Source organism: Ascaphus truei, chromosome 13 (assembly GCF_040206685.1).
Source record: "Ascaphus truei isolate aAscTru1 chromosome 13, aAscTru1.hap1, whole genome shotgun sequence".
In the NCBI taxonomy this organism is placed as follows: Eukaryota; Metazoa; Chordata; class Amphibia; order Anura; family Ascaphidae; genus Ascaphus; species Ascaphus truei.
Genome location: NC_134495.1, coordinates 17,153,101 through 17,178,502, shown reverse-complemented (window position 1 = coordinate 17,178,502; position 25,402 = coordinate 17,153,101). Strand labels below are relative to the sequence as shown.

General features: G+C 44.0%; 1 protein-coding gene across 1 annotated transcript in view; it reads left to right on the top strand.

Moving 5' to 3' along the window:
- LOC142464949 (transmembrane protein 132B-like) overlaps positions 1-25,402 on the top strand; it is a 286,810-nt gene that overhangs the window by 207,047 nt on the left and 54,361 nt on the right. The window contains exon 4 of the mRNA XM_075568707.1: positions 3,024-3,210. Within this exon, the coding sequence (XP_075424822.1) occupies positions 3,024-3,210 (187 nt within the window). The remainder of the gene's footprint in view (positions 1-3,023; positions 3,211-25,402) is intronic.

The window sequence follows — 25,402 nt, the reverse complement described above, 5'->3', positions numbered from 1 at the left end:
ACGTGTGTCTTGTGCCTTCTTATCCGAGAACCAATTTATTTAAGCAGATAAGGTCAGCGCTGCATCCATGGATTTTTTAACTCCTTGGCCATTGTGCAGAGGAACTACAATGCACATTGCATTCTGCAGACTGCATACACATAGCCTCCAATACAGATAGCCTCCCCAATACATACAGCCCCCTCCCCAATATACATAATCCCCTTCTCCCAAAACACATGATAACCCCCAATATAACACAAACCTCTGGGGGGTGGGGGGAGGCGCCCCGGTGAGGAAGTTGACTTCCGGCACACACGCAGTGGTGGGGCCTACACGGGAGGGATCCAGACAGCAGTGGAGAGAGGCCAGCTGCAGGGAGGGAGAGCTGGGGCAAGGACGCAGACCTCTGGCCGGATCCAACTTCCAGCGCTGACTGACTTGGGCCTCCTGCGCAGATATATCTATCCACCCCTACCCTCACGCCTGCAGTCCAGTCCCAAGTCTCGAATTGCCTCCTGCCTATATCCTCGTAGATGGCTCTCTGCTGCCTCAAACTGTATATGTGTAGCCCCCCCCTCCCCGGGCCAATCGCAGATCGGCCCCCCTAAGGTACTGGGGTCTGGCTACGTGTCTTTATGTGGTGCATACCTGCTGGCAACAGGAGGGCCTGAGTCTACCGCGATGACATGGGGGATAACAGGAACAGGTTTCTGGGGTGGATTGTAAAACATACTGGACACCTAACAAGCTCCTATTAAACCCCCAAAATACCCACAACATATATATAAGCATATGAGTGTCAGAGGAGTGCTACTGAGCATGGCAATATGCATTAAAACCAGAGACATAACATAAAACACAGACAAAGCTCAGTTTGTCTGTGTTTTCTGGGGTGGATGCCTTCGTTCTGTTTCAATGGTGCAGCGCCTCCATCTTTAGTAAGCCCCAGGAATGCGGGGTGGAATCCTTACCAGAGAGTGTTCCCACACAGGGATGAGAGATTCCAGTCTCACACAGGTTTGTCTTTCTTTAAAAGCAGCAGTCTCTTTCTTATGCAAGCAGCAGTCTTTATTCACAACAGAGCAGCAGCAGCAGCCAACAGTACAGTTCATGCACCATCCACCAACTGTCCTCCTTTGTGATGGTCCTTCCCTGCCTCCACTCTGGATCAAGGGCATCCAGAGTGGGGCTAACTCTTCCCTCACCCCCTAAGCAGGGTGAGAGGTACTGGTCCACCTTACTACACTATGGTTGGATCAGCTCTACTCATGAGCTGATCACTCCTCTCCTCCAACTGTAACTCACTATCACACTACTCACACACTAACACTTCTCTTCTTCTAACTAGGAAGTGCACTGCTCTTTTATGATATCAGCAGGCACCGCCCCAATGTCTCTTGCTTTGACACAGGGTCAGGTGACCTACCTCCACCACTCAGGGCAAGTGCTTGAAGTGGGGGAAACCCATGATAACTCCTGGCAACCTGCCCTTACCAGGGATTATACCAGGAGGAGGATAGAACTATAGCCCCATTTCTTACAGGGCTACATATGTATGAAACGGCTCCTCATATTTCCCCTAAACCTGGCCTAATGTCCCAATTTTCCATCACAGTAAATTGTATTACCATCTATCCTGTCACCAAAGCATGTTGCCTGGGAGTAACATTTGACTCCTCCATCCACACTCACGCCATGCTAAAATATGTTGCTTCTTCCTCTGAATTATTGCCAAGATCTGCCCTTTCCTCTGTCAATCTACTGCCAAAACACCAATGCATGCCCTCATCCTCTCCCGTCTGGATTGCTGTAACATACGGCTAACAGGTCTCCCTGCCTCACAACTTGCTCCTTTGCAATCCATTCAAATTAGAGATGCTATAATAATTTCACTTGATCCCAAAACAGTCTCTGCTCGTCTCCTCCTTAAATCCCTCTCCTGGCTTCCCATAAAATTTGGAATCCCCTACAAAGTTCTCCTCCTTACCTTTAAGGCTCTCCCATCATCTGCTCCTCCCTACATATCAGCTTTGACCTCTCATAATGCCCTTGCTTGGGTCCTGCATTCTACCCATAATTGTCTCCTCTCCTCACTGCCCCTTACCTGTGGGACTCCCTCACACTCAGTATACGCCAGGCACCCTCTCTCCCCACCTTTAATACAAACTTTAAAACTTACCTCTGAAATTAAGCATTAAGTCAATTAAGTCATTAAGTCACTCCTACCACCCATTGTGGCCAAGCACTATCTACAGCACTTATTCCCTCACCTGCTGTCTCTTTATGTTCACCAACATTCAACTTAGAATGTAAGCTCTCCGGGGCAGGGATTTCCTTTAGTATTGTCTGACTTTGTTGCACTTATTGTATTATAATTCCCTGTACTGTATTGTCTCTTTTGTAAAACGCTGAGTACACGGTGGGCGCGATATAAATATATATATAGATATAGCTTGCTGGTATCTCCAGTTTAAAAGTGCAGTTGCGTGTTTGTGTGTATGTATAATAGACACCTGTGTATATATAATGGCTTGCAGGCATCTCCAGTTTGTGTGTGTGTGTGTGTATCTATCTATCTATCTATCTATCTATCTATCTATCTATCTATCTATCTATCTATCTATCTATCTATCTATCTATCTCCATTTTGTAGCCAGAATTGCATTGTTGAGGCTCAAATCATGTACAAGAACTGTTGAAACGAGCACATCTGCACATCCCTGTGAACTGTTTCTGGTGACAAATACATAAACATACGATGCTGTTCAAGGCCATGTGAAAAGCTGCGGTTTGCCTCCTAATAGGAGAGTGATGGCAAGCACGCTAATTAGAAAGATTGCTCCTTTCAGACAGTTATAGAAAAAAGGCTTGTGAGTCACCTGTGATAAATTAGAGCTATTTCGGCATTGATTAGATGATTTATGCTTTGATCATCGCTGTAAAGATGGAACATCCATACTAATTCATTGCCAAGAGGATAGGTTGTTATGTGTTTGGAGGCGCATTGTTCAAGCAGTGACATTTTCCCCATGCCTTTTCAGAGCCACGGATTCCCTGTATGAAATTCTACAGGTGGACTTTCAAATGGATGGAGGCAGTGGCGTGGCAGGGGCCCAGCAGATTACCTGGCAGGTGGAATACCCAGAAGAAGACTCACTCGGCCAACTGGTGATCTCCGAGGTCTTCGTCAGCCAGGCTACTTTCGCTGGGATCGTCCCTCTGGCCATGGTAAAGTAATAATCGCTTATTTGTTACATCAGGGGTTATTACTGTGGTACATGAAGGCATTGAGTGGTCTCCTTACCTCCATGGTATTCCCAAATTAGATTCACATAACAAATAAATGGTCAAATGCCGCAGTGGGGTCCCACGACATTGCGCCATGGCAACGTCGTGATGCCAGAACGCCGGAGACAAGGTAAGGAGGAGAGGGTCCAAGCAGGGGGGGGGGGAGCAGGCAGGGGGAAAAGTTTGTGCACCCCTGGTTTAGGGCATAAAGAGGCTTATTCTGTACCACCAAAGCAGAAAGTCGGACCTTTGGCTTCCATGGGGAATATCGGCCCAAAACTGCCCGATCAGCCGCTCTGCTGCATATAGAATAAGTCCCAAAAGGTTTTGTGACTACAAATTTCCCGAAAAGGTTTTTGGGAATGTCCGAGAGATGAACATGTCAAGGTCGTATATCTCTGCTCGGGTGTGATGGAGTTGTGTGCAATCCCCAATGTTCCCACCAGATAGAAGCGGTGTGGTATACAGTACATCGGACGCCTGCTTCTCGCAGTAACAGATTATTCAAACAGACTCACCTGTTGCTCTTGTAAATTGATGAAACACATCACATCTTTCCCTAGCATTTGGTTGGAAACGTGCGTGGTGAAGATGCAGCTGATTTGCCATTGTTAGATAACAAAGTGAGCCTCTTGCAGGGAGAGAATATTGTCGCTTCTGTAGATATTGGCTTCTTGCCAGGAGCTGAAAAGAAAAACCCGACATTGGCAGAGAATCACTGAAGCGTTAATAATAATAAAAAAAAAGGCCTTTTACTTGCCATGGAAAAACATCGTCTTTCACAGTCAAAAACGTTCTTTAAATGGCAAAATGGAGTTTGTGTCTTTTTAGATGGCGTTTAAGGAGCATTAACCCTTTGATGCAGAAGCACCAGAAAATGGCAGCTCATAAGGGCGGTTTTCTTTATTTTACCCTAATGAGGGTAAAATACATTGCATCCAAAAAAATCAGTTTCTCACCTAAAATAAATAGCAGCATATGTTGGTAAGTCTTAGGTCAGGGGTGACCCACTCCCGTCCTCAAGGGCCACCAACAGGTCAGGTTTTAAGGATATCCCTGCACAGGTGGCCACTGGTTTAGCCATCTGTGCTGAAGCAGGGACATCCTTAAAACCCAACCTGTTGGTGGCCCTTGAGGACTGGGGTTGCCCATCCCTCCCCCCCTGCCTTATGTTGTTACATTGGGCACGTTTTCTTGTGTAGGTTGTACGTCCCGGCCACATGAATGCAAAAAATGTCACATGATCACCCGATGCCATTGTTTTGAACGGAGCTGCAGGAAATCTTGCAGTAGAGTTAGCGTTAACGCATTTCCATTACGGAAGCAGTAACGGCTGCTACATCTGTACAACAAGAAACAGTTGAGTGACCATTTTGTTGTAGTTCTGGCGCCCAACAGATGTGCGCCACCGACTACATTCGAATTCCCCGCCTCCTCCCCCGCCGTCCCACCATCATTCTGTTGCCGCACCATCCACGCAACACATCAGAATGGGCTTTATACATTGGCGCACAAAGACGCATTCATTTGTTCATCACATTTACGACAGACTTGATTGTAGCGACGATTTATAGGCGTATATAATGATAAAACAATAACTTTATTTATATAGCGCTTTTCTCCCAATGGGACTCAAAGCGCTTCACAGTTACATAAAGGGAAAAAGAAGAGAACATTTAAGGTTATAAAAGAGACCAAACACAAGGACAGATACCATTACAGGATGGGGCGGTGCTGTAGCTATTACATGCCGGACAGGTTGTGGGTCACTAATTAAATGCCTGGGTAACCAGGTAGGACCTGAGCCTGATTTTATAGACTCCCAGAGAGGGGGCCTCTGGGACTGTACGAGACAGACTGTTCCAGAGAGTGGGAGCAGCGCGGCTAAAAGCTCGGGCACCGAAGGAAGTCACAGAGATTCTGAGAACTATTAGGAGTCCTCCATCTGCCGATGGAAGTGAGAGAACGGGAGTGTAGGGAACTAGAAGCTTCCTCAGATAGCTGGGGCCCTGGGCATGTACGGCTTTTGATATAAACAAGCCAATCTTGACATATATTTGCCATTTTACAGGCAGCCAGTGCAGGGAACGGAGAGCAGGTGTCGTGGCAAGAACGGGTCTGGTTAGTAACATACATAGAGGTATGTTTAAGGCTGTTGTCCCTTGTTTGCCACATTTCAAGGACTCCCTTGCAGAATTCCTGTGCATTTTAAACACAGTTGTTGCATTTACTCTATCACCTCTACCGAAAGATTGATCCATTCATCCACTACTCTTTCACCAGGAACTTTCTTATGTTGTTCTTAATTTTCCACCCTCCACTTGTTGTTGTGGTTAATGATTCCTTAATGTAGCGGATTTTGACTCTGAAAGTAATTAATATTCATGATCACATCTCGCCTTTTTCTCTTTATGGTAATGCTCAATGCTTGGGCCACTACCACTTGCTGTATCACCTTCTAGATCAGGAGTAGGCAACTCCGGTCCTCAAGGGCCACCAACAGGTCAGGGTTTCAGGATATCCGTCCTTCAGCACAGGTGGCTCTGCTATTCTGACGGAGCCACTCATTGAGCCACCTGTGCTGAAGACGGGATATCCTGAAAACTTGACCTGTCGGTGGCCCTTGAGAACTGGAGTTGGCCACTCCTGTTCTTGATATATAGGTTGAACTTCTAATACTATATACTGTACTTTATTTCCATCTTTATGCAGGTAACATCTTTCTATATAATTCAATGTCTATCCCTCCTCATCACATGGGATCCATTAATTAGATGTCTCATAATCTTTTTCTCTTTAGTGCTTGCTAATATTATACCTCTTGTTATGTATTGTGACTCTGGGTTTCTGTGGCACTACTTTTGTGCTTCTTTGAATTGCATATAGAAGTGGGTTATATGACACGTGTTTGCATGGTGATGGACAATGGTCCAAGACAGGTTGCCACCCAGCTTAAGTTGTTCTAACATTGCAAAGTTCTAATAGTCACTGTGTGTGTGTGTGTGTGTATATATATATATATATATATACAGCTCAACTCCGGTATAGCGCGATCCGTTACAACGCGAATCTGCTTATAACGTGATGCACGTGTGGCTCGCAATTTTCGTATTTAGGAATACTTTCTGTATATAGCTCAACCCCCTTATAACGCTGTGCTCGGGGTCCAAAGAATCACATCGCGTTATAAGCGGATCGCGTAAGAAATAATGTACAATTGTATGCATTGTACAATAAAGTATTTAAGATACCAATAATCGTGTTGTAAAGTAGTCATACATACGACAATTGGGAGCCACACTTGCATCGCGTTATAAACGGATTTGCGTTGTAACGGATCGCGTTATATACTGATGGGCCCGTCCCTAGGGTATGTGCCTCCCTTGGGCAGGCACTATTAAGGAAGCGCCGCCTCCACCCCCCCCCCACCCAAAGAAAACAAAATTAAATAAATTCCCCTAAATGATCTGCTCCCCCGAGACCTGCCACCTGTAGGCGGTGCCTTACCTGCTAGGTATAGGCGTGGTAGATAGATACATAGATTGTTAGACACAAGTACTCTCTCAGAGACAGCTGCTGCTTAAATCTACTAACTATTTTCATTCTTGTGCCTCAGCCTCCACTTCCTCTCTCACGCGCTTCTTTCTCGTTGGTGTGTAAGGACAATTGGAGCAGAGTAGGCAAATCAGAGACCCAAAAGGTTGAAACAGCTGTCTCTGTGTAGGTTTACTTGCTATACACGTCTTTAACCCAGCCTGTGCTGAAGGCATAAGCTTATAGGGCTCCATGTTAAAATGGATAAGAAACAAAAGGTGACATTGTGTGCTCATTTGCATGTCATTTCCCAGAATCCCTGGCTGCAGTGGAAGCACTGTATGCTAAGACAGCGGTGCGCAAACTACCTGCACCCCCCTTACCTGCTGCCTCCTCGGTCGCAACCCCCGCCTCTCCTCTAATGATTCGTCAAATGACGCTGCGGGGTCATGTGGCGGCACGTCACGTGACCCGCGACGCCATTTGACATCACGTCTCCATTGTAATGGGCGTCATTTGACGCCGCGTTGCCATGGTGACGCGTGGACAAGAAGCCGGTAAGTAAATTTACAGAGGCCTCGCACTCTTAGCGCGGGGCCTCTGTAACAGCCGCGTGTCCCGCCCCCCCCCCAATAAAGTCTCACGCGCCCCCCAGTTTGTGCACCGCTGTGCTAAGAGACAAAGTGGAAAAGCAGGATCGCAGACCTGTCCGAGACATGTGAATGTGCGCACAAGCGGGATTTTGATTTGCCTGAAGAGAATAGATATACTGGAAAGATCTTGGTCATTTGCCAAAGCACCATGTGTCTGCAAAACCAGAGCCTTTTGCAAACTGTGTGTGCACAATTCTTGCGCGCTTCCTATTTTCTCGTGCCCCACGTAATTACCCACACTAATTGGCTAGAACTATGAAAAGCAAAAGCCTCACGTAGCATCTGGCGATCCGAACTACCGAGCAGTCTTGAAAGCGCTGCCAATCCTACAGTGCCCCATTAAATGCCATTAACGGACACTGATTGAAGCCGGTTATTATTATTTACCCTTGGAATCAAAAAAAGTCACAAGAAAATGGGCCTCTTCAACATAATTATCCAGTGCTTGGAAGTGACTGGCAGTAACGATGTCGTTATGTTCCCGGCGCGCACTGACTGCAGTAGATTGGAATTATTGAAATGGTGGCGCGTGAATCTATTCAAGCGAAAATCAAAATGAAATAGGAACAGGTTCAATGCAAACACGTTATAAAGAATAAATGCATCCACAATAACGTGGACATTTCCAGGACACGGTGATTTGCCTCCGATTGTCCTTAATCACCAACGAGAAAGATGCACGTGAGAGAGAAAGCGGAGGCTGAGGCACAAGACAGAAACCGCCCCGGCCCTAAACTCGGGGTGCCATGACCGATAGGACCAGGCTCCCCCCTAATCTCCATCCTACTGGTAATGATTTATACAAGGGGTGGGCAAACTTTTTTTCATTGCGTCCCCTGCCTGCTCCCCCCCCCCCCCGCTCGTGCCCCCCTTACCTTCTCTCCGGCATCGGCGGCGTCATTTGCCGTCATGTTGTCATGGCGACGTGCAGCCAGGAGCCGGCTGAGAGGGGGAAAGAGGGAGTTACAGAGGCCTCACGCACTCCCCAGGCATTTAATTTAAATGTTGTGGGGAAGAGCGCGGGGCCTCTGCAAGCGCCACGCCTAGGGTTGCCAGGTGTCCGGTATTGAACATGTATGTGTGCGGGGGGGCGGGGGACATGTATGTGTCCGGTATTACCTCTCCGGACTTAGTAACCAATCGCGGGATTTCCCCTGAGAAGGGAGAGAGCAGGGCTGCTGCTGCAAGGGGGCTGGGCAGCTTCCTCCATCCTGATTGGCTGCTGCTGTGTAATGCAGCCAATCAGGAGGAGGTGGCAGGAGCCTTGGGGGTGGAGCCAAAGAGTGGAGGAAAAGCATGTAGCAGAGAGGGGTGAGGCTGTGTCCTGTCTGCCTGTGTCCTGTGTGTATTTGTTCTGTTTTGTCCTGGTGTGTGTGTGTGTCTTATTTGGTTATCCTGGGGGTGGGGGAGGGGGTGATAATGGCAGGAAGGGGGGTGAGTGGATGAAGGGAGAGGGGTGAGAGAGGATGAAGGGAGGGGGATGAGAGGATGAAGGGAGGGTGGAGAGGACGAGGGGGGTGGGAGAGTAAGAGGACGAGGAGGGTGAGAGGATGAGGGGAATTGGGTTAGAGGACGAGGGGGGTGGGAGGGTGAGAGGATAAGGGGAGAGAGAGGATGAGGGGGGTGGGGTGAGAGGATGACGGGGGTGGGTGAGAGCGGATGAGGGGAGTGAGAGGACGAGGAGGGTGAGAGGATAAGGGGAGAGGATGAGGAGGGGTGCAGTATTGCTCACCATGGACCTATATATCTGCAGGTCAGTTATTTATAAATTATCTGACCATTACGTCATTTGTTCTAAATTTGACTCCACCAATTTGCATAAATTTGCACTATTTCATATTCTATTTCCTAAAAAAAATCCTGAGAGAGGCGCTCCCTCCCAAGACCCCTCCCCAGATTTTTTACGAAACAGAATATAAAGTGGTGCAAATTGGTGAAAAAATTACGTAACAGTCAGGTCATTTATAAATAATATTCTTCCTCGCCAACGATTCTCGCGCGCGGCGCACCTTTCACCATTGTGTCCAGTATTTTTGGACAGGCCACCTCGCATCCCTAGCCGCGCCCACTATTGAAAATCACACCCCTGCTCTATCCCTTCAAGAAGCAATTAGTGGCGAGTGGACAGGGCTCATTGGGCTTTAGCTACGTGGGCTCATCCTCGCGGTTGATGAGTTATCTGAGTTGCACGAGCTGTGCGGATCTTGGCTTGGGGGTGTTGTGGGCCATGGTTGAGCACCACATGCCTTTATCAGGTTTGGGGAGCACTCTGGCAGGGTTAGCACTTGCCGTTGACATTTAATAAAAGAAGTGGCCGTTGACCCGCCAGACTGTTGTGTGTGTGTGTGTGTGAGTTTTATTTATGGGTACGTGAAGGGTTTGGGGGAATTTGCTCACAGGCTCTGAGGTCATGAAAATACTTGGTAAAATTCAAGCAGCAGCTAGCTCGTTGTGAGTACATGTGTGTCTAACAATCTATGCATCTATCTACATTTGTGTGTATGTATATCTATAGATAAATTATTTTGTATATATCTGTTTCAGAGAATAAAAGATGTTGTGCTCATTACAAATGGCAGGTATTGTACCAGGTTAAATGGGTATCAAGACAGGAGAATAGTATATCCGAACCTAACGTCTCTATTATGTGTCTGACTAAAGTTGTGTTTTGTACATTCTGTGAGTTAATTATTTCATGTTAAAAATTGTGTATTTTTGAGTTAAGTTTGAGCATCTGATTTATACCTTTTTACTTATATATTTTGTTATCTTTTAAGTATAATTTAAACATGGAAAATTGTAAAGATGTGTTGAAATCTATCATGTTTACCAGCAATGTAGAGAAAATCACTAAAAAGTACGAGAAAAAAAAATGGCTGGTAAGCTGCAATTTTGGACGTTATTGTGGTAGCTTTGAAATTGTTATCCTCTTACATAGGTTTTTTTTTTTTACTCAAAGCCTATCGTCTTGCGCGGTTTGCTCTATGGTTTCTGGCCAGTGGCCCTACCATTAAAAAGCTTTATCTTCAGGGATGAAACCAATATTAAAATTGTCACATGTATCTACTGCAGTGATTGGTTTTACATTCTGCAAACAGAACTGTCTGGATGGATAGTACCGCTGATCACTCGGATACTTGCACACACCTGACTTTTGAGGATGTACAGTATTTTAAGGACCGTATGCTTACAATGTAATGTACTGTATGAGTATAATATGTTTGCTGGGTTATTGCCATCATGAAGTTGTAACCCTTTGGTAGCTTTGGGGTCTATTCTCTAGGTTTATATCTCCGCGAGCTGATCCAGCCTTTCTACATCCGTTGACCGTTTTTTCTACAGAATAGGACAGGCATTGCATTCCCTTTATACAATTCCGTGCCCCCTTTGCCCTTGATGAATCCCTTGCATATCTGCACACACTGTGTATTTTACAAACTCCTCTCCCTTTGAAACTCATCCAGCTGTTTAAGAATTCAAAGTCAGATGGCACTTTACAGAACTATCTCTCTGCTTGTCTCGCTTGGATCAATTTTGACCCCGATCCTGACCTTTCCAAGCCATTCTGCATTACTGATGGGAATGTTCCCGAGCGAGAAAACCACAGTCGCTTATATTTATGGATTCGCCTTCGCCTGTCGTTGGAAGAAAAGGGGGTGGGGGGTGGGGGGTGTTCTACTGGCACCTTCTTTTTGTTTTTAGGATGTGTTAAAAATGGGTTTCCAGGTTGTGTATTTAAAGATTAATTTACCAAATCCGGTAAGTTTTTGGCAAGTCGAGAAGAAGACGCACATTTCTCTGAGGTGCTTTGAGGGTAGTTTGGAATGTGAAAGCTATGTAAGTTGTGCTGATTTTCCCATCGGGCCCGCCAGTGGAGACCTGCCACTTCTGCCAAATCATTGTGCTAAGGCAGGGGCGGCCAACTCCAGTCCTCAAGGGCCACCAACAGGTCAGGTATTCAGGATATCTCTGCTTCAGCACAGGTGGCTCAATCAGTGGCTCAGTCCACTGATTGAGCCACCTGTGCTGAAGCAGGGATATCCTGAATACCTGACCTGTTGGTGGCCCTTGAGGACTGGAGTTGGCCAACCCTTGTGCTAAGGAATTCTAATAATGATTAACTTGAAGGGTGTTGTCATTGAAGAACCCGGTATTCTGATCCATCCCAAGTGATGGACTTTTAATGGCCCTCAGAGTGCTGAATTAGACCGCATCATGGGCTTTATTCACCAAATTGCTTCAGCCCCATTGAAGTACGCAGCATGTTAACCCATGCTATTGTAAATTTGGTTCATTAATGCATATGTTTCTATTATGTTAATCTATGTGCATCATTCACTAAACCAGGATAGTGCCTTTAAATTGAATGGGGTTTCCACATGCCTAACGATTACTGCAGTTTATTAAAAGAAGGCTCATAGACTAAAGACACTAAAACCACCTCCTTTTTAATCACTTGTATGCATTCATTGGATGGAGTGGGTAATAGTAATAGTGACCCACACACTATCTCCCCGCAAGCTCAGAACCCAAACCTGCAACACTATATACATTTGCTTCAAAAGGCGTGCTACTGGGGTTGTGAGCTCATGTATCTAACAAAAGACAAAAAGTCCCAAAGCTACATTCAATATGACAAATTATATATGTAGCACTGTCCCCCCCCCCCCCCACCCCCAGTGGGAGATACACAGCCTCTGCTACATGTGTGTGGTGCGGATACTTGTTACGATCAGGAGTGCTGAGTGGATCTGCGATGGTGGGAGATCAGGACAGGCTTAGGTTCTTTCTGTAGTTCTTCTCATGGTGTTAGCGCCTCCAGCCGTAGTGGGTTCCAGGGTGTCCAGAAATCAGCCCCCACTATTGTATACATCTCCCTCCTGCCCAAGGACTGGTACTTAGACAGTAGTATAATAACAAGGGACTTTATTGCATGGCATGCATCCACTGCAGATCTTCCTTACAGTGATGCAGAGTCTCAGAGGTCCCAGACTTCTGGATGGTGATGGCCCCTGGTCTTACAGGGCCTCTGTGGCTGAGTCAGATGTTCCCCCAGCCCAAAGGCTTGGGGTGAGCATGCTCATCCCGCCATGGGAGAGCTCCACTGCTCTCTCTTCCACCTCCAGAGCAGGACTGGACTAAATTTGCCACTCCCTCCTAGGAGGAACAAGAAGGGGCGGGCTCATGGTCTATACCTATACCAGATAGGCTTACACAGGCTATGAATCACCACCTTACTTCTATCACTCATAAGAGGGGCATGAGGGGGGTCAAAAAGACAGCAGATTAATCTGTCATAGCCTAGACTACTAGGAGTTACATGACCGGGAGGAGAGATACGTAAGAAGATACAGACCATGTTACATATAGTTAAATACTTATCCATTGGTCTTTCTTCGTATAAGCAAGGGTCATTTAGTCAAATTCTTTGACCAAAGCATTATAAGCATGTAATCAAGTCACGGTATCACCTCGAGGTGAAGGTAAAGCGAACGTTTGCAGGTAGTGTTAGGACCTGCATAGTGGTCATGTCGTGATGTGGTTGTAGACTTATTACGCTTTGGCCAAAGAATTTAACTAAATGACCCTTACTTATGAGAAGAAAAAAGATAAGTATTTAACTATATAATTTGTCATATTGGATGTAGCATTGGGGCTTTTTGTCTTTTATTGTAATAATAATAGTGACCTGTTGTCAGTCTTTACCGGGTCAGGTAACATTGTTACATTCTTTCTGCTTTTACTCAAGGCCTTAGCTGTCTAGAAAGTCATTTCCTGACAGCAGAAGACTGACACTCTTGCCTTAATGCTAGATGCATTATCAGATTCCTCTCCGTGTATGTATCAGGGCAGCCAGCCTACTGTCAACTGAGGGGCTTTACATAAGCAGCCAGTGCGGCCTTAAGGATTTAAGAGGTCCTGCCATGCCCCATCCCCATTTAACCTCCTTAATGCTGGAACGATTGCGAATACATTGCCAAGAAAACCCTCCAGAACTGAAGGTTTTAATTGTATGTGTTGAATATTTATGACCACCTATCAACGAGCACAACCAAAGTGAAGCCATGGGCAGCTGCTTTCCTTCACGGATAATTATCGTTTGGGTGGTGTAATAAGGCACAGTGGCATAGAGTTCACAGTACAATATACAAGTTCTGCTGCGGTTCACGAGTGCTGGAGTTGCATGGTTAATTTTTTAGTAGGAGCACATGGTGCATTCAATTGATTATATTTATAATGTATAACGTTCATTTGTTATGTTAATTGTTTACACAGCGTTGAATTGGGCACTGGGGTATAGTCATAAAGGATACATCAGGGAAGTAAGAAGAGCTTGTGTAGATACTCTGAATGTTCCTCTGTGATCTTGTACATGTGCTGTGCTTATGTTATATTATCGCACTGTCTTCGGCTCTTTGTTATTTATCTTATTCCAGATTAGTCTTTCATGGAGTGTTCCCCAATGAGAAGCACCAGCCTCCCTTACTAATAAGCACACCTATGCTAATATTTATTTGGCTCGAGCCGGAGGATGTCACAGCTTCCTATTGGCCCGCGGTGCGTGAGAGCTTTGAATCTCTGCCATTACATGAACACTGCTAGCTGAACGTCGCGGCTACCGGCACTCCCTATGGAGGTCTGTATCTCTGAAAGCGGGGGGTCCCTGGAGCTGAAATTAATGGGGATCAGCTCCAGAGACACTCTGCTTTATCCCTATGTTAAAAAAAATCGCCTGCTTGGATTGCCTCTTTGTGAGCGTTTAACAAATGGTTAAAAATGTAGTCAAAGAAGTAGTCCGTCCCCCATTCTTTTCTTTGTTTTTTACATGGGGGGGGAAGCAGGACGTTCCCAATATACAGTACAGTACTGAGGAAGGAGCCATCAGTAACATTCCCTTCAGGGGAAAAAGACCTGTGACAGATTCCAATTAGGCCCGGTGTTCAGTTCCGCGGACCCTCTGCTTCCCATCTATGTAAAATAAAATAACAAAAGTGGGGAGCAAGGTGAGGATTAATTCTTAAATTCGCAGGCAAAGAAGGATGGGTAGCTGTGTTGGTCCTTTCTACCATGTAGTAACAGAGGAGGGAGAGGGAGGAGGGGGTATGATACTTTTTATTGGACCAACAAGTAGTTGAGATGTTACAAACTTTCCAACCTCTTGGGGTAGGGGTTACATGTCAACTACTTCTTGGTCCAATAAAAGGTATCATACCCCCTCCCCCCTTTCAATCCTTTGTTACACCTTTAACTAATTTATTTAGAAAATGTTTTACCATTTACCATGTTTTACATTGAGTTACCTCTCGTTTTCAAGCATGTCCTGGGCATAGAGCTACGATGAAAAATACATGGTTACACATACAGTTACATAAGTGAACAGGGTTATACATTATATACAAGACATTGCGTGCACAGTTAAAGGTAATATATGTTATAGGCGTATGTAACAGTTACAGACCAGATTAAAATGTGAGACAGCTTTAGTTTTGAAAGAACTTAGCCTGGTGGCGGCTGTGAGAGTCTCCGGTAGATTGTTCCAGACGTGGGGTGCACGGTAAGAGGAGGAGGAGCGGCCGGATGCTTTGTTGAACCTTGAACAGTCTTTTGAAGTCTTTTTTTTTTTTTAATTCGCAAAGGGTTTGCAGGTGCAGTCCATAGGATCTGTAAATTGTTCGGGGTCAAAATGGAAAAGCTATTAAACACACCGTATCTGAGATCCTGGTACAGAGCAGAGTTCTGGCTGCTGTGTATGTCGCAGTTGTAATGGACCATCATTTGAATTCATTCTAGGGTTCCCATGTCAAACTGCTGTGACGCCACCCTCCTCATACTTGGGTAGAGTTCATTATCCATAATAGGGGAAGATGGCCATTTTCTGCAGGGCTTATAAAATATGACCGACATTTCTCAAATCTGCTTAATAACTCTTCCCTGCTCATCTCAGCGTTGAGATTGGTTTTTAAATCAATTTTTCCTCAATTAGATGTGAGCTGGAAATGAGAAGTTAAAGCCGCAATCCCTTCCAGAAGCCTATATGAGGTTAACACGTATAATGTTAGTATCTTCCCCCTGATCCTGTCCTTTACAAAAAAAAGTATTTTAGTATTAAAAAAAATAATAATTTTCTAGCTTACGAAGATTACCATGACAAACCTTTGGAGCTCTTGGGAAAGCTCAATTGTAACCTTACAGACACTTAATATTTCACACGCATCTCCTGAACCTATATTTAAAAAAAGCCAATCAGTGCAGGCTACTGCTTCAACAATAGCTGCATTTTTACATTGGTTCTATAATATGTGTTGTTCAGCTTTTCACCTTAAACTGTACATCCTAAAATAACTGGCAGAGAATGTCTGTGGGTTTGCAATTCATTGCAGTGTTAGTAAATATCACTACGTGGGGCAGTGCCTTTTACAATACCCAAGGAGATGTTAAGTGCCCCTATGAGTGCAGTTATAAGTTCATAACTGCTTAAGCATCCAGCACCATACATCACTGGGATCCAGGTCCCTGCAGCAGAGAAGAAGTTGGCCAGACACAGGAAGATAAACATACCCTGATTGTATTCTGCTGAAAAAGAAACACAGAATGAATAATACATGAGGAGGAGGAGAAGGATTGTGGTATCTGGAGGGTTTTCATGGAAGCATATGTGACATGACAATTTTAAATGGTCTATCAATACTATTAATATTTATAATACACCACACAAAACATCTATTGTCTGCCACATCCACCAAAGAGTATTTTGTCAGGTTTGTATTCAATTCCTGTACGGTGTGGGAGGATGAGATGCTAAACGACAGTTAGAGGGGTTTATAAAAAGACATGTTCTGTCGTCTTCGGAAGTATCAGAAGTTATTCCACTGCAAGAGGAAAACTTTCTTGAACCAAAATACATTTGCTCTGTCAGTTGGCAGGAAGGACGTTTGATTGCTTGAATAACACGTCTTGATTAAAGTCCATTGCAAGGAGCAAAATGTGGTTATTTCCACATTATGCTTTATTGTACACAATGGTGAAAGTTTAGTAATCAGAAAGCCGCCGACACATCGAAATACAGTGCAGCTTGAGCAAAAAATGGAACTTGTCAGAATATCATTATCAGAATATTGGATTTCAGTAAAAAAAAAAATATAAGCCAATTCCAGAAGTATGGAATGGACGCAGCGCTGGAGTTGGAGGCTCCTACTGAGATTTGAGTGTGTTACCCCTTGTGATTCTGTACCACAAACTAGATTGGAAGACGTTTGAGGCAGGAAACGCGTTGTACATATATTGGGTTATTTAAAGGGCGGACTATATCCTATATAAAAATTAGTTATTGTCTGAGAACTGGGACACATTGCACAGATCTCTATCTGTTCATTGTTGACTCAGTAGAGCCAGATAAGAGGAAGAATTCAAAGTGAATGAAATTTGTGAGAAGGCAATAAATCCAAACACTGCGAGGAAACGCCTTGTAAATTCATGACGAATGTCAGCCGTGGCAAGACTTACACAAGGTTCATTAGGTGAGGACTGACATTTAACAAAGGAAAGGTTACCCAACAGGCCAAAGGGAGTGAAATCAATCAAGAGAAGGCTGGTAAAAGGCTCATGCAGGTTGGCCATTGACAGATAAATGACTTGCCAGTGGGTTCTCGTAAGAAATGCTTCATTTAACTTAAAGAGCATGGAAAAATTAAGGAAGCTTTGGGAGACAGAAGAATAAGACTGAAGGCATCAAAACCTGGGTTAACATAAGTGAATTAACTCCTACATGCTGCATGCCATACGCCTATATGTCACACTCCTACATGCCATGCTACATGCCACACTCCTACATGCCATACGCCTACATGCCGTGCTACATGTCACACTCCTACATGCCGTGCTACATGCCACACTCCTACATGCTACATGCCACACTCCTACATGCTACATGCCATATGCCTACATGCTGTGCTATATGTCATACTCCTACATGCCGTACTACATGCCACACTCCTACATGCCATGCTACATATCATACGCCTACATGCTGTGCTACATGCCACACTCCTACATGCTACATAATGTACTCCTAGATGCCGTGCTACATGCCACACTCCTACATACCGTGCTACATACATGCTGCATGCCACACTCCTACATGCCATGCTGCATACCGTGCGTGCTCCATGCCACACTCTCTGCATGCCACACTCCTACATGCTACATGCCATATGCCTACATGCTGTGCTATGTCATACTTCTACATGCCGTACTACATGCCACACTCCTACATGCCATGCTACATGTCATACGCCTACATGCTGTGCTACATGCCACACTCCTACATGCTACATAATGTACTCCTAGATGCCGTGCTACATGCCACACTCCTACATGCTACATCCCATATGCCTACATGCTGTGCTATATGTCATACTCCTACATGCTACATAATGTACTCCTACATGCCGTACTACATGCCACACTCCTACATGCTACATGCCATATGCCTACATGCTGTGCTATATGTCATACTCCTACATGCCGTACTACATGCCACACTCCTACATGCCATGCTACATGTCATACGCCTACATGCTGTGCTACATGCCACACTCCTACATGCTACATAATGTACACTTAGATGCCGTGCTACATGCCACACTCCTACATGCCATGCTGCATACCGTGCGTGCTCCATGCCACACTCCTGCATGCCACACTCCTACATGCTACATGCCATATGCCTACATGCTGTGCTACATGTCATACTCCTACATGCCGTACTACATGCCACACTCCTACATGCCACACTCCTACATGCCATATGCCTACATGCTGTGCTACATGTCATACTCCTGCATTCCGTACTACATGCCACGCTCCTACATGCCATGCTACATGCCACACTCCTACATGCTACATACCATACGCCTACATGCTGTGCTACATGCCACACTCCTACATGCTACATACTGTACTCCTAGATTCTGTGCTACACGCCACACACCTACATGCCATGCTACATACCGTGCTGCATGCCACACTCCTACATGCCATGCTACATATCATACGCCTACATGCTGTGCTACATGCCACACTCCTACATACTGTACTCCTAGATTCTGTGCTACACGCCACACACCTACATGCCATGCTACATACCGTGCTGCATGCCACACTCCTACATGCCATGCTGCATACCGTGCGTGGTCCATGTCACACTCCTGCATGCCACACTCCTACATGCTGCATGCCATATGCTTATATGCTACATACCGTACTCCTACATGCCGTGCTACATGCTACACTCCTACATGCCATACGCCTACATGCTGTGCTACATGCCACACTCCTACATGCTACATACCATACTCCTACATGCCGTGCTACATGCCACACTACTACATGCCACACTCCTACATACTGTGCTCCATGCCACACTCCTACATGCTGCATGCCACACTCCTACATGCCATGCTACATACTGTGCGTGCTCCATGCCACATTCCTACATGCTGCATGCCACACTCCTACATGCCATGCTACATACTGTGCGTGCTCCATGCCACACTCCTACATGCTGCATGCCACACTCCTACATGCCATGCTACATACTGTGCGTGCTCCATGCCACACTCCTACATGCTGCATGCCATACTCCTACATGCTGCATGCCATACTCCTACATGCTGTGCTACATACCGTGCTGCATGCCATACGCCTACATGTCATGCTACATACCGTGCTGCAAGTCATATGCCTACATGCTGTGCTAAATGCCGTACTGCTACTGTACATGCCACAATCGTACATGCCACACTCCTACATGTTGTGCTACATGCCGTACTGCTACATGCCACACTCCTACATGTTGTGTTACATGCCGTGCTACATGCCACACTTCGACATGTCGTTCTACATGCCACACTCCTACATGTTGTGCTACATGCCACACTCCTACATGCCACACTCATACATGCCATGCTACATGCCACACTCCTACATGCCACAATCCTACATGCCACACTTTTACATGCCACACTCCTACATGCCACACTCCTACATGCCACACACCTACATGCCACACTACAACATGCCACACTCCTACATGCCATGCTACATGTCACACTCCTACATGCCACACTCCTACATGCAATGACTGTGTTGAAACATTGATAGTTCCAGCACTAGAAAGAGAGTTCAAACGTAATATTATTGCTAGATTTGTGAATAACACCGCCTGTAAACATTCTTCACAGGCACATCAGATTAATGTCTTACTTTATTTGTACGTTGAGTTGTGTTTCATGTGCTTGGATAAAAGAAGTCGGCATACCAGAACACTAGTGCTTCACCGCTTGTTGTGAACCTTTTCAATGATTGTAAGATTTGTTTTGCAACTTCCAACAATCCTTCTCTGATCTCCCTGCGCAGGCGGCGACTTCCACCTCTGTAGTGTAATCATCATAACGAGTTGATGACTAAATGCTCAAAGTAGGGAGTCGTTTTCAGATCTTTCTCACCTAATGAGTGAGCGGGTGTTGTGCACTTGATTAAGAAAGTGAGGCTTTGCCTGCCCAGCATGTATTTCTGTCTCCTTTACACAAGTGCCCATATTTTAAAGTGGGAAGACAAAATATAGGGCTCATTTCATCTTCAAGTGTGTTTGGCTGAATAAAAGAAGAAATAGAATACACAATCATTTATTAACATAATAGCACTTACAGTGAGCTTAGTTCTGTACACAATAGAATAATAGGTGCAGAATAGATCACTGAATCATTCTTTTTTTACTTCTAGTTATAAGCACATAATAAATCAACAAGCTTGTTTATTTAGTGCAATTTGTTTTTGCTATTCAGTCTGGACTGTGGGGCTCTGTTTTTGACTCTGTTAAAATACCTTGACTTCTGAACCAAACATTAACGTAACAGAGAAGGTTTTGCACCATTGAACTATTTTACTTTGTTGCAAAAATATATTTCTAGTTTGGATGATACGCTTTATAACGTCAAGCTGCAGTTCAAGCAATATCCTACGTGTGTTTTTAAAAAAAAAATCGGTTCTGTACTATGAGAAAATACTTGTAGCATTTTTGTGAACAAACAAAAACACATTTTTAAAGACATTGTTAATGTATTCTAATGTAACAAGCATGTTTGTTTCTATAGCAACCATTTCCAAAGTCACATCCCTTTCCTCTTCATAGACAGGCTGTGGCACAGCCCTTTTGCCCTCTCTCTAGCAGTGCACAATTGTATCTAGTGCCTGCCTGGTCACATCATCTTCCCCACAGAACTTTGCATCTTGGGTAATCTGCTGCAGCCCTAACAGTGATGTAAAGAACCCCAGAGCCGAATCTTCAGCGATCAATTACAGGAGAACAGATCGATCGGCAGTTTAGCTAATCACTTGTCAGTGTGCAGATTGTATTGATGCACGTATTGAATGAAATGTATTTTTTTTTTTTTAAACGGCAGATTGAACAGTCACATCGGTCTACTAAGATATAGTTTTGTTTTTCTGGAGACACATTATTATTGCAAACCAGCACAGATTATTCCTTCCTCTCAATGCAGAACCCCCTCTACGTGCTTTGTACTCAAATGAAACTAGATAGAATGTATCATGAATCGAAGTAGCACATCAGTAACCGACATGAAATGATACTCTTAAAAGAACATGTTTTCTAAGACAGTCCTGCTGGCTGAGGTGAAGTTTACATGGGGTCTTGTGTCTCACTTGAAGAAATGCCCCACTTGGTGCCCCACTTCCAGAGTATTCCCCCAAAGGCTGAAATCCCAGAGCCTTCATGCACAGCCTCCTTCTGACACATGCCCTCAACAAGATTCCCGAAACGCTACATACGAATCCTGCTCTGACCCAGTTAGCTTGATGCATAAAACATTCCTGAGTTAGCACGACCTTGGCACTAGTCTCTGTTGCAGTTTATTTATTTATCAAATGTTTTACCAGGAAGTAATACATTGAGGGTTACCTCTCGTTTTCAAGTATGTCCTGGGCACAGAGTTATGATGACAAATAATACATGGTTACATTAAATGAAGAGATTTATAGTTATATTTACAGACATTTCATGAACAGTTAGAGACGATATATGTTATAGGCGTATGTAACAGTTACAGACACGATTAAAATGGGAGACAGCTGAAGTCTGAAAGAACGTAGGCTGGTGGCGGCTGTGAGAGTCTCCGGTAGACTGTTCCTGTTGTGAGGTGCACGGTAAGAGAAAGAGGAGCGGACGGATTCTTTGGGACCATGAACAGTCTTATTTATATATTTATAAAATGTTTTACCAGGAAGTGATACATTGAGAGTTACCTCTCGTTTTCACGTATCTCCTGGGCATAGAGTTTTGATGACAAATACATAGTTACATAAGTGAACAGGGTATACATTATATACAAGACATTGCATGAACAGTTAAAGATAATATACAGTATATTATAGGAGTATGTAACAGTTACAGACAAGATTAAAATGTGAGACAGCTGAAGTCTTGAAAGAACTTAGTATGGTGGCCGCTGTGAGAGTCTCCGGGAGATTGTTCCAGTTGTGGGGTGCACAGTAGCAGCAGGAGGAGTGGCCGGATACTTTGTTGAACCTTGGGACTGTGAACAGTCTTTTGGAGTCTGATCTCAGATGATAAGTGCTGCATGTGGTAGGGGTGGGGAGCTTGTTCAAATAGGTGGGGAGCTTGCTCAGAAAGCATTTGAAGGCAAGACAGGAAAAATGTACTTTGCCTCTAGACTAAGGTGATGGCCAATCTAGTTATTTGAGCATTTCACAGTGATGTGTGTTGTAGTTATATTGGAGGACAAAGCGGCATAGTGAGTTGTAGAGGGTCCAGTTTGCAAAAGTGAGTTTAGCATCTGTTGTGCGATGCGGTTTCTAATCAGTGGGCTTATGAAGATGTGTTCCCTTAAAGTACAACCAGTTTGGCATAGGTTTTGAATGTCAGAGTATCAATATGCAACCCAAATGTTGCGTTAAGCCATATGCCCAGAAATGTACAGTAGACTAGTAATGGGCTGGAATGGTGTTAGAGTTGATTCTGATCTTTAGCTCTGTCGTTAGTAGCTTTAGACATTTTCTAAATGCCGTAATTTGTCATCCGCATACATGTACATTTGCATTGAAGCTTCCTTAAAAGGGTATGGGCCCCAGAACAGTGCCTTCCGGGACCCCACAAGTGACATCCAAGGGGTTAGAGCCTGAGAGAGACACATATCGGTATCTACCCGATAGGTAGGAGAGAAACCAGATAACATGGTCAACAGGATCATAAGCCTTTGCAAAATCTAGGAATATTGCACCAGTAAGTTGTCCCAGTTCCATTCCACACTGGATCTCATTGCAAACTTTTAAGAGGGTAGTTACCGTGGAGTGTTTGAGGCGAGAGCCAGATTGGAGTTGGCTAAGGAAATTTGTCTGGTATAGTAATCATTTAATTGGGAGTTGACGCATTGTTCCATGACTTTGGAACATGGAGCTTGGCCTGTAGAGAGCTTGGCCTGTAGTTTGAAACAGTGTTTTTGTCCCCACTTTTGAAGATTGGGACAACTGGCAGTTTTCCAGGTCTGTGGGATATGACCTGAAGACAAAATAGAGTTGATTAGAATGCTACAACATTACCCACCTCGAAGTCGAGGCATTGTTCAATTGTTAATGTGCAGATCATTCTTTTGTTTGTACATTGTTTTTCTGAGAATAAACATCTCGTTTACATATGATCACATAACAAATAAACCTAAAAAATGCCTTATTGTGTTCATAGGTTATATAATGGAGGGCAGTCGTAACCTAGTTAAACCACTTAATATTCATCAACCCTACTGACCTTGGGTAAATATCTTATTATTCCTCCTTACAGCTGTTGGTTACCCATGGACAATATGATACTGAAGAAAAAGGACATATACATATATATAGTAATGGCATAAAAGCAGCAAAACTGACATAATCCTACCGTTAATTCAATTTCTAATGAGTTTGAATATACTGAGCATCTTTGTTTTCTTTAGCGGGCTCTGACACACCTTTTTGAGCCCAGCCCTCTCCCCAGCTGTGCAAGACCTTTGGCACCAAATGATCACAAAGAGATCTCTTGCTGTGTTCCCAGCAGGAGACTGGCTATTGTTCCAGCTTTCACCGCAGTCCCAATTTGTTACCCGTAGTAATATAAGGTTACTTATATTGGTATTCGCCAATCGATCACAGGAGAACAAATCGATCGGAAGCTTAGGTAATTACTTTTCCTGAAAGGGAATCAAATGCTATATATATTAAAAGAAAAAAAAATGCTAACTGGAGTGATCTTTTATGTAGGAGTGGGGATCAATTCCTTGAAATATTGAACATATTGTAAGTTACTCTAGGTCTACATGTAATTTATAAATAGATACTTTCAAAATGTGCTATATTTGTTTTAGCTGCAGTTTGGCACATTTACTGTAATTAATGCAACTCATTTCTGAACACTACGGGAAAAGAATGCTAAAAGTGCTAAGATTTCACTAAACAAACTTAAATGGCACATATGATGGTGAGGCTTTGTATAAGTACAGTACAGTAATTCAGTCTTTACTTATCCCCACTAGAAGCAGCAAAACGTGAAATCTTATATGTTTTTTTTTTAAATAAATCAGTTCTGTTGCATTAGATAATACTTACCGAAATTTAAAAAAAATATTATTCAACTCTTCATGCCATTTTTTTCTGAGTTGTTTTTTTGTCCACTCTTCCTTTTTCTATATCATACGTAGCAACTCTCTCCATCTTGACTAGGACTTATGCTTCCCACGTGGCCACTCCCATCTCCTATTAGGTCTAAGCCCTACCTATACACACCCATGGATTGCATAAGTTTTAAAGCAGCCTTTGATTTCTATATCAGCTTTAGCCCACTTCCCCAGCAGTGCAAGGTCACTGTAACACTTTCCTATTTGGGATCATTTGTTGGCAATATTCCCAGCAGTTTGAGCTGTAAACTGTAACAATAGATAATGTTACCTTCATAATATTTCAATAAAGGTAATCACATGCTGCATATATTAAAACCAAAATTTGGATGGCCTCTTTAAGCTCGTTTCTCTGCCGCTCATTAATAGTCTGAACTCGGCTCCGATAAATAATCTATACAATGTTTCACCATATATGTATCTGTTTATTATTCATCAGTGCACTAAACTCTGAAAATGTAGCTTGATAGTGATTTAATATAAAACAATAAAGGAGTACATTCAATTGTGTCAAATAATGCAGCATTGCAAAACACAAGCATTAAAGTCATTTTCTGAATTAATCAAGCACTTAGTAATAGGATAGTAATGCTTTATAGTGGCCAGTCCGCAATACTGAAAATACGGCTCCATATTAGCTGCTCTTCTTGCCAAGAAAGCTGCCACTATACCAAACCTCATGGTTTGGAGGCTGTTATTTTTTATTTGTCATGTATTTTCCATTCCAGCTCTTATTCTCCGGGGAGTGGCCACGTGTTGGAGGTGCAAAATTACCAGTGACAAGGCATGTCACATGTGATGGATCACACACACGGCATAGTCCAATCCGTTGTCACTACAGGTTGGAAAACTAGTGACATATGTCATTGTGGGAACTCCCAAGAGTTTAGGGTGCTCAAATGAAGCCGCTTGAATAACTGGGGAAATCAGTTCTATATAATGATGAGGGCTGCTTGTCTGCATCTGACCTTTTCTATTACTGTTTGTGCGTACAAGTGTAAGAGATGTTGATCAGCACTATGGACAGCACAGAAACAAGTAGCATAGAGTGTTTGTATTCATAACGTAGCCTACAACATGGGAAGGATGTTCATCGAGACCAACCTTTTCTTACATTGTGCATCTCTTGCTAGAAAATATTTGTTCCATGGACTGCTAATTAATAAATCTTATTACCTACTCATCAGACTATTGCAAACA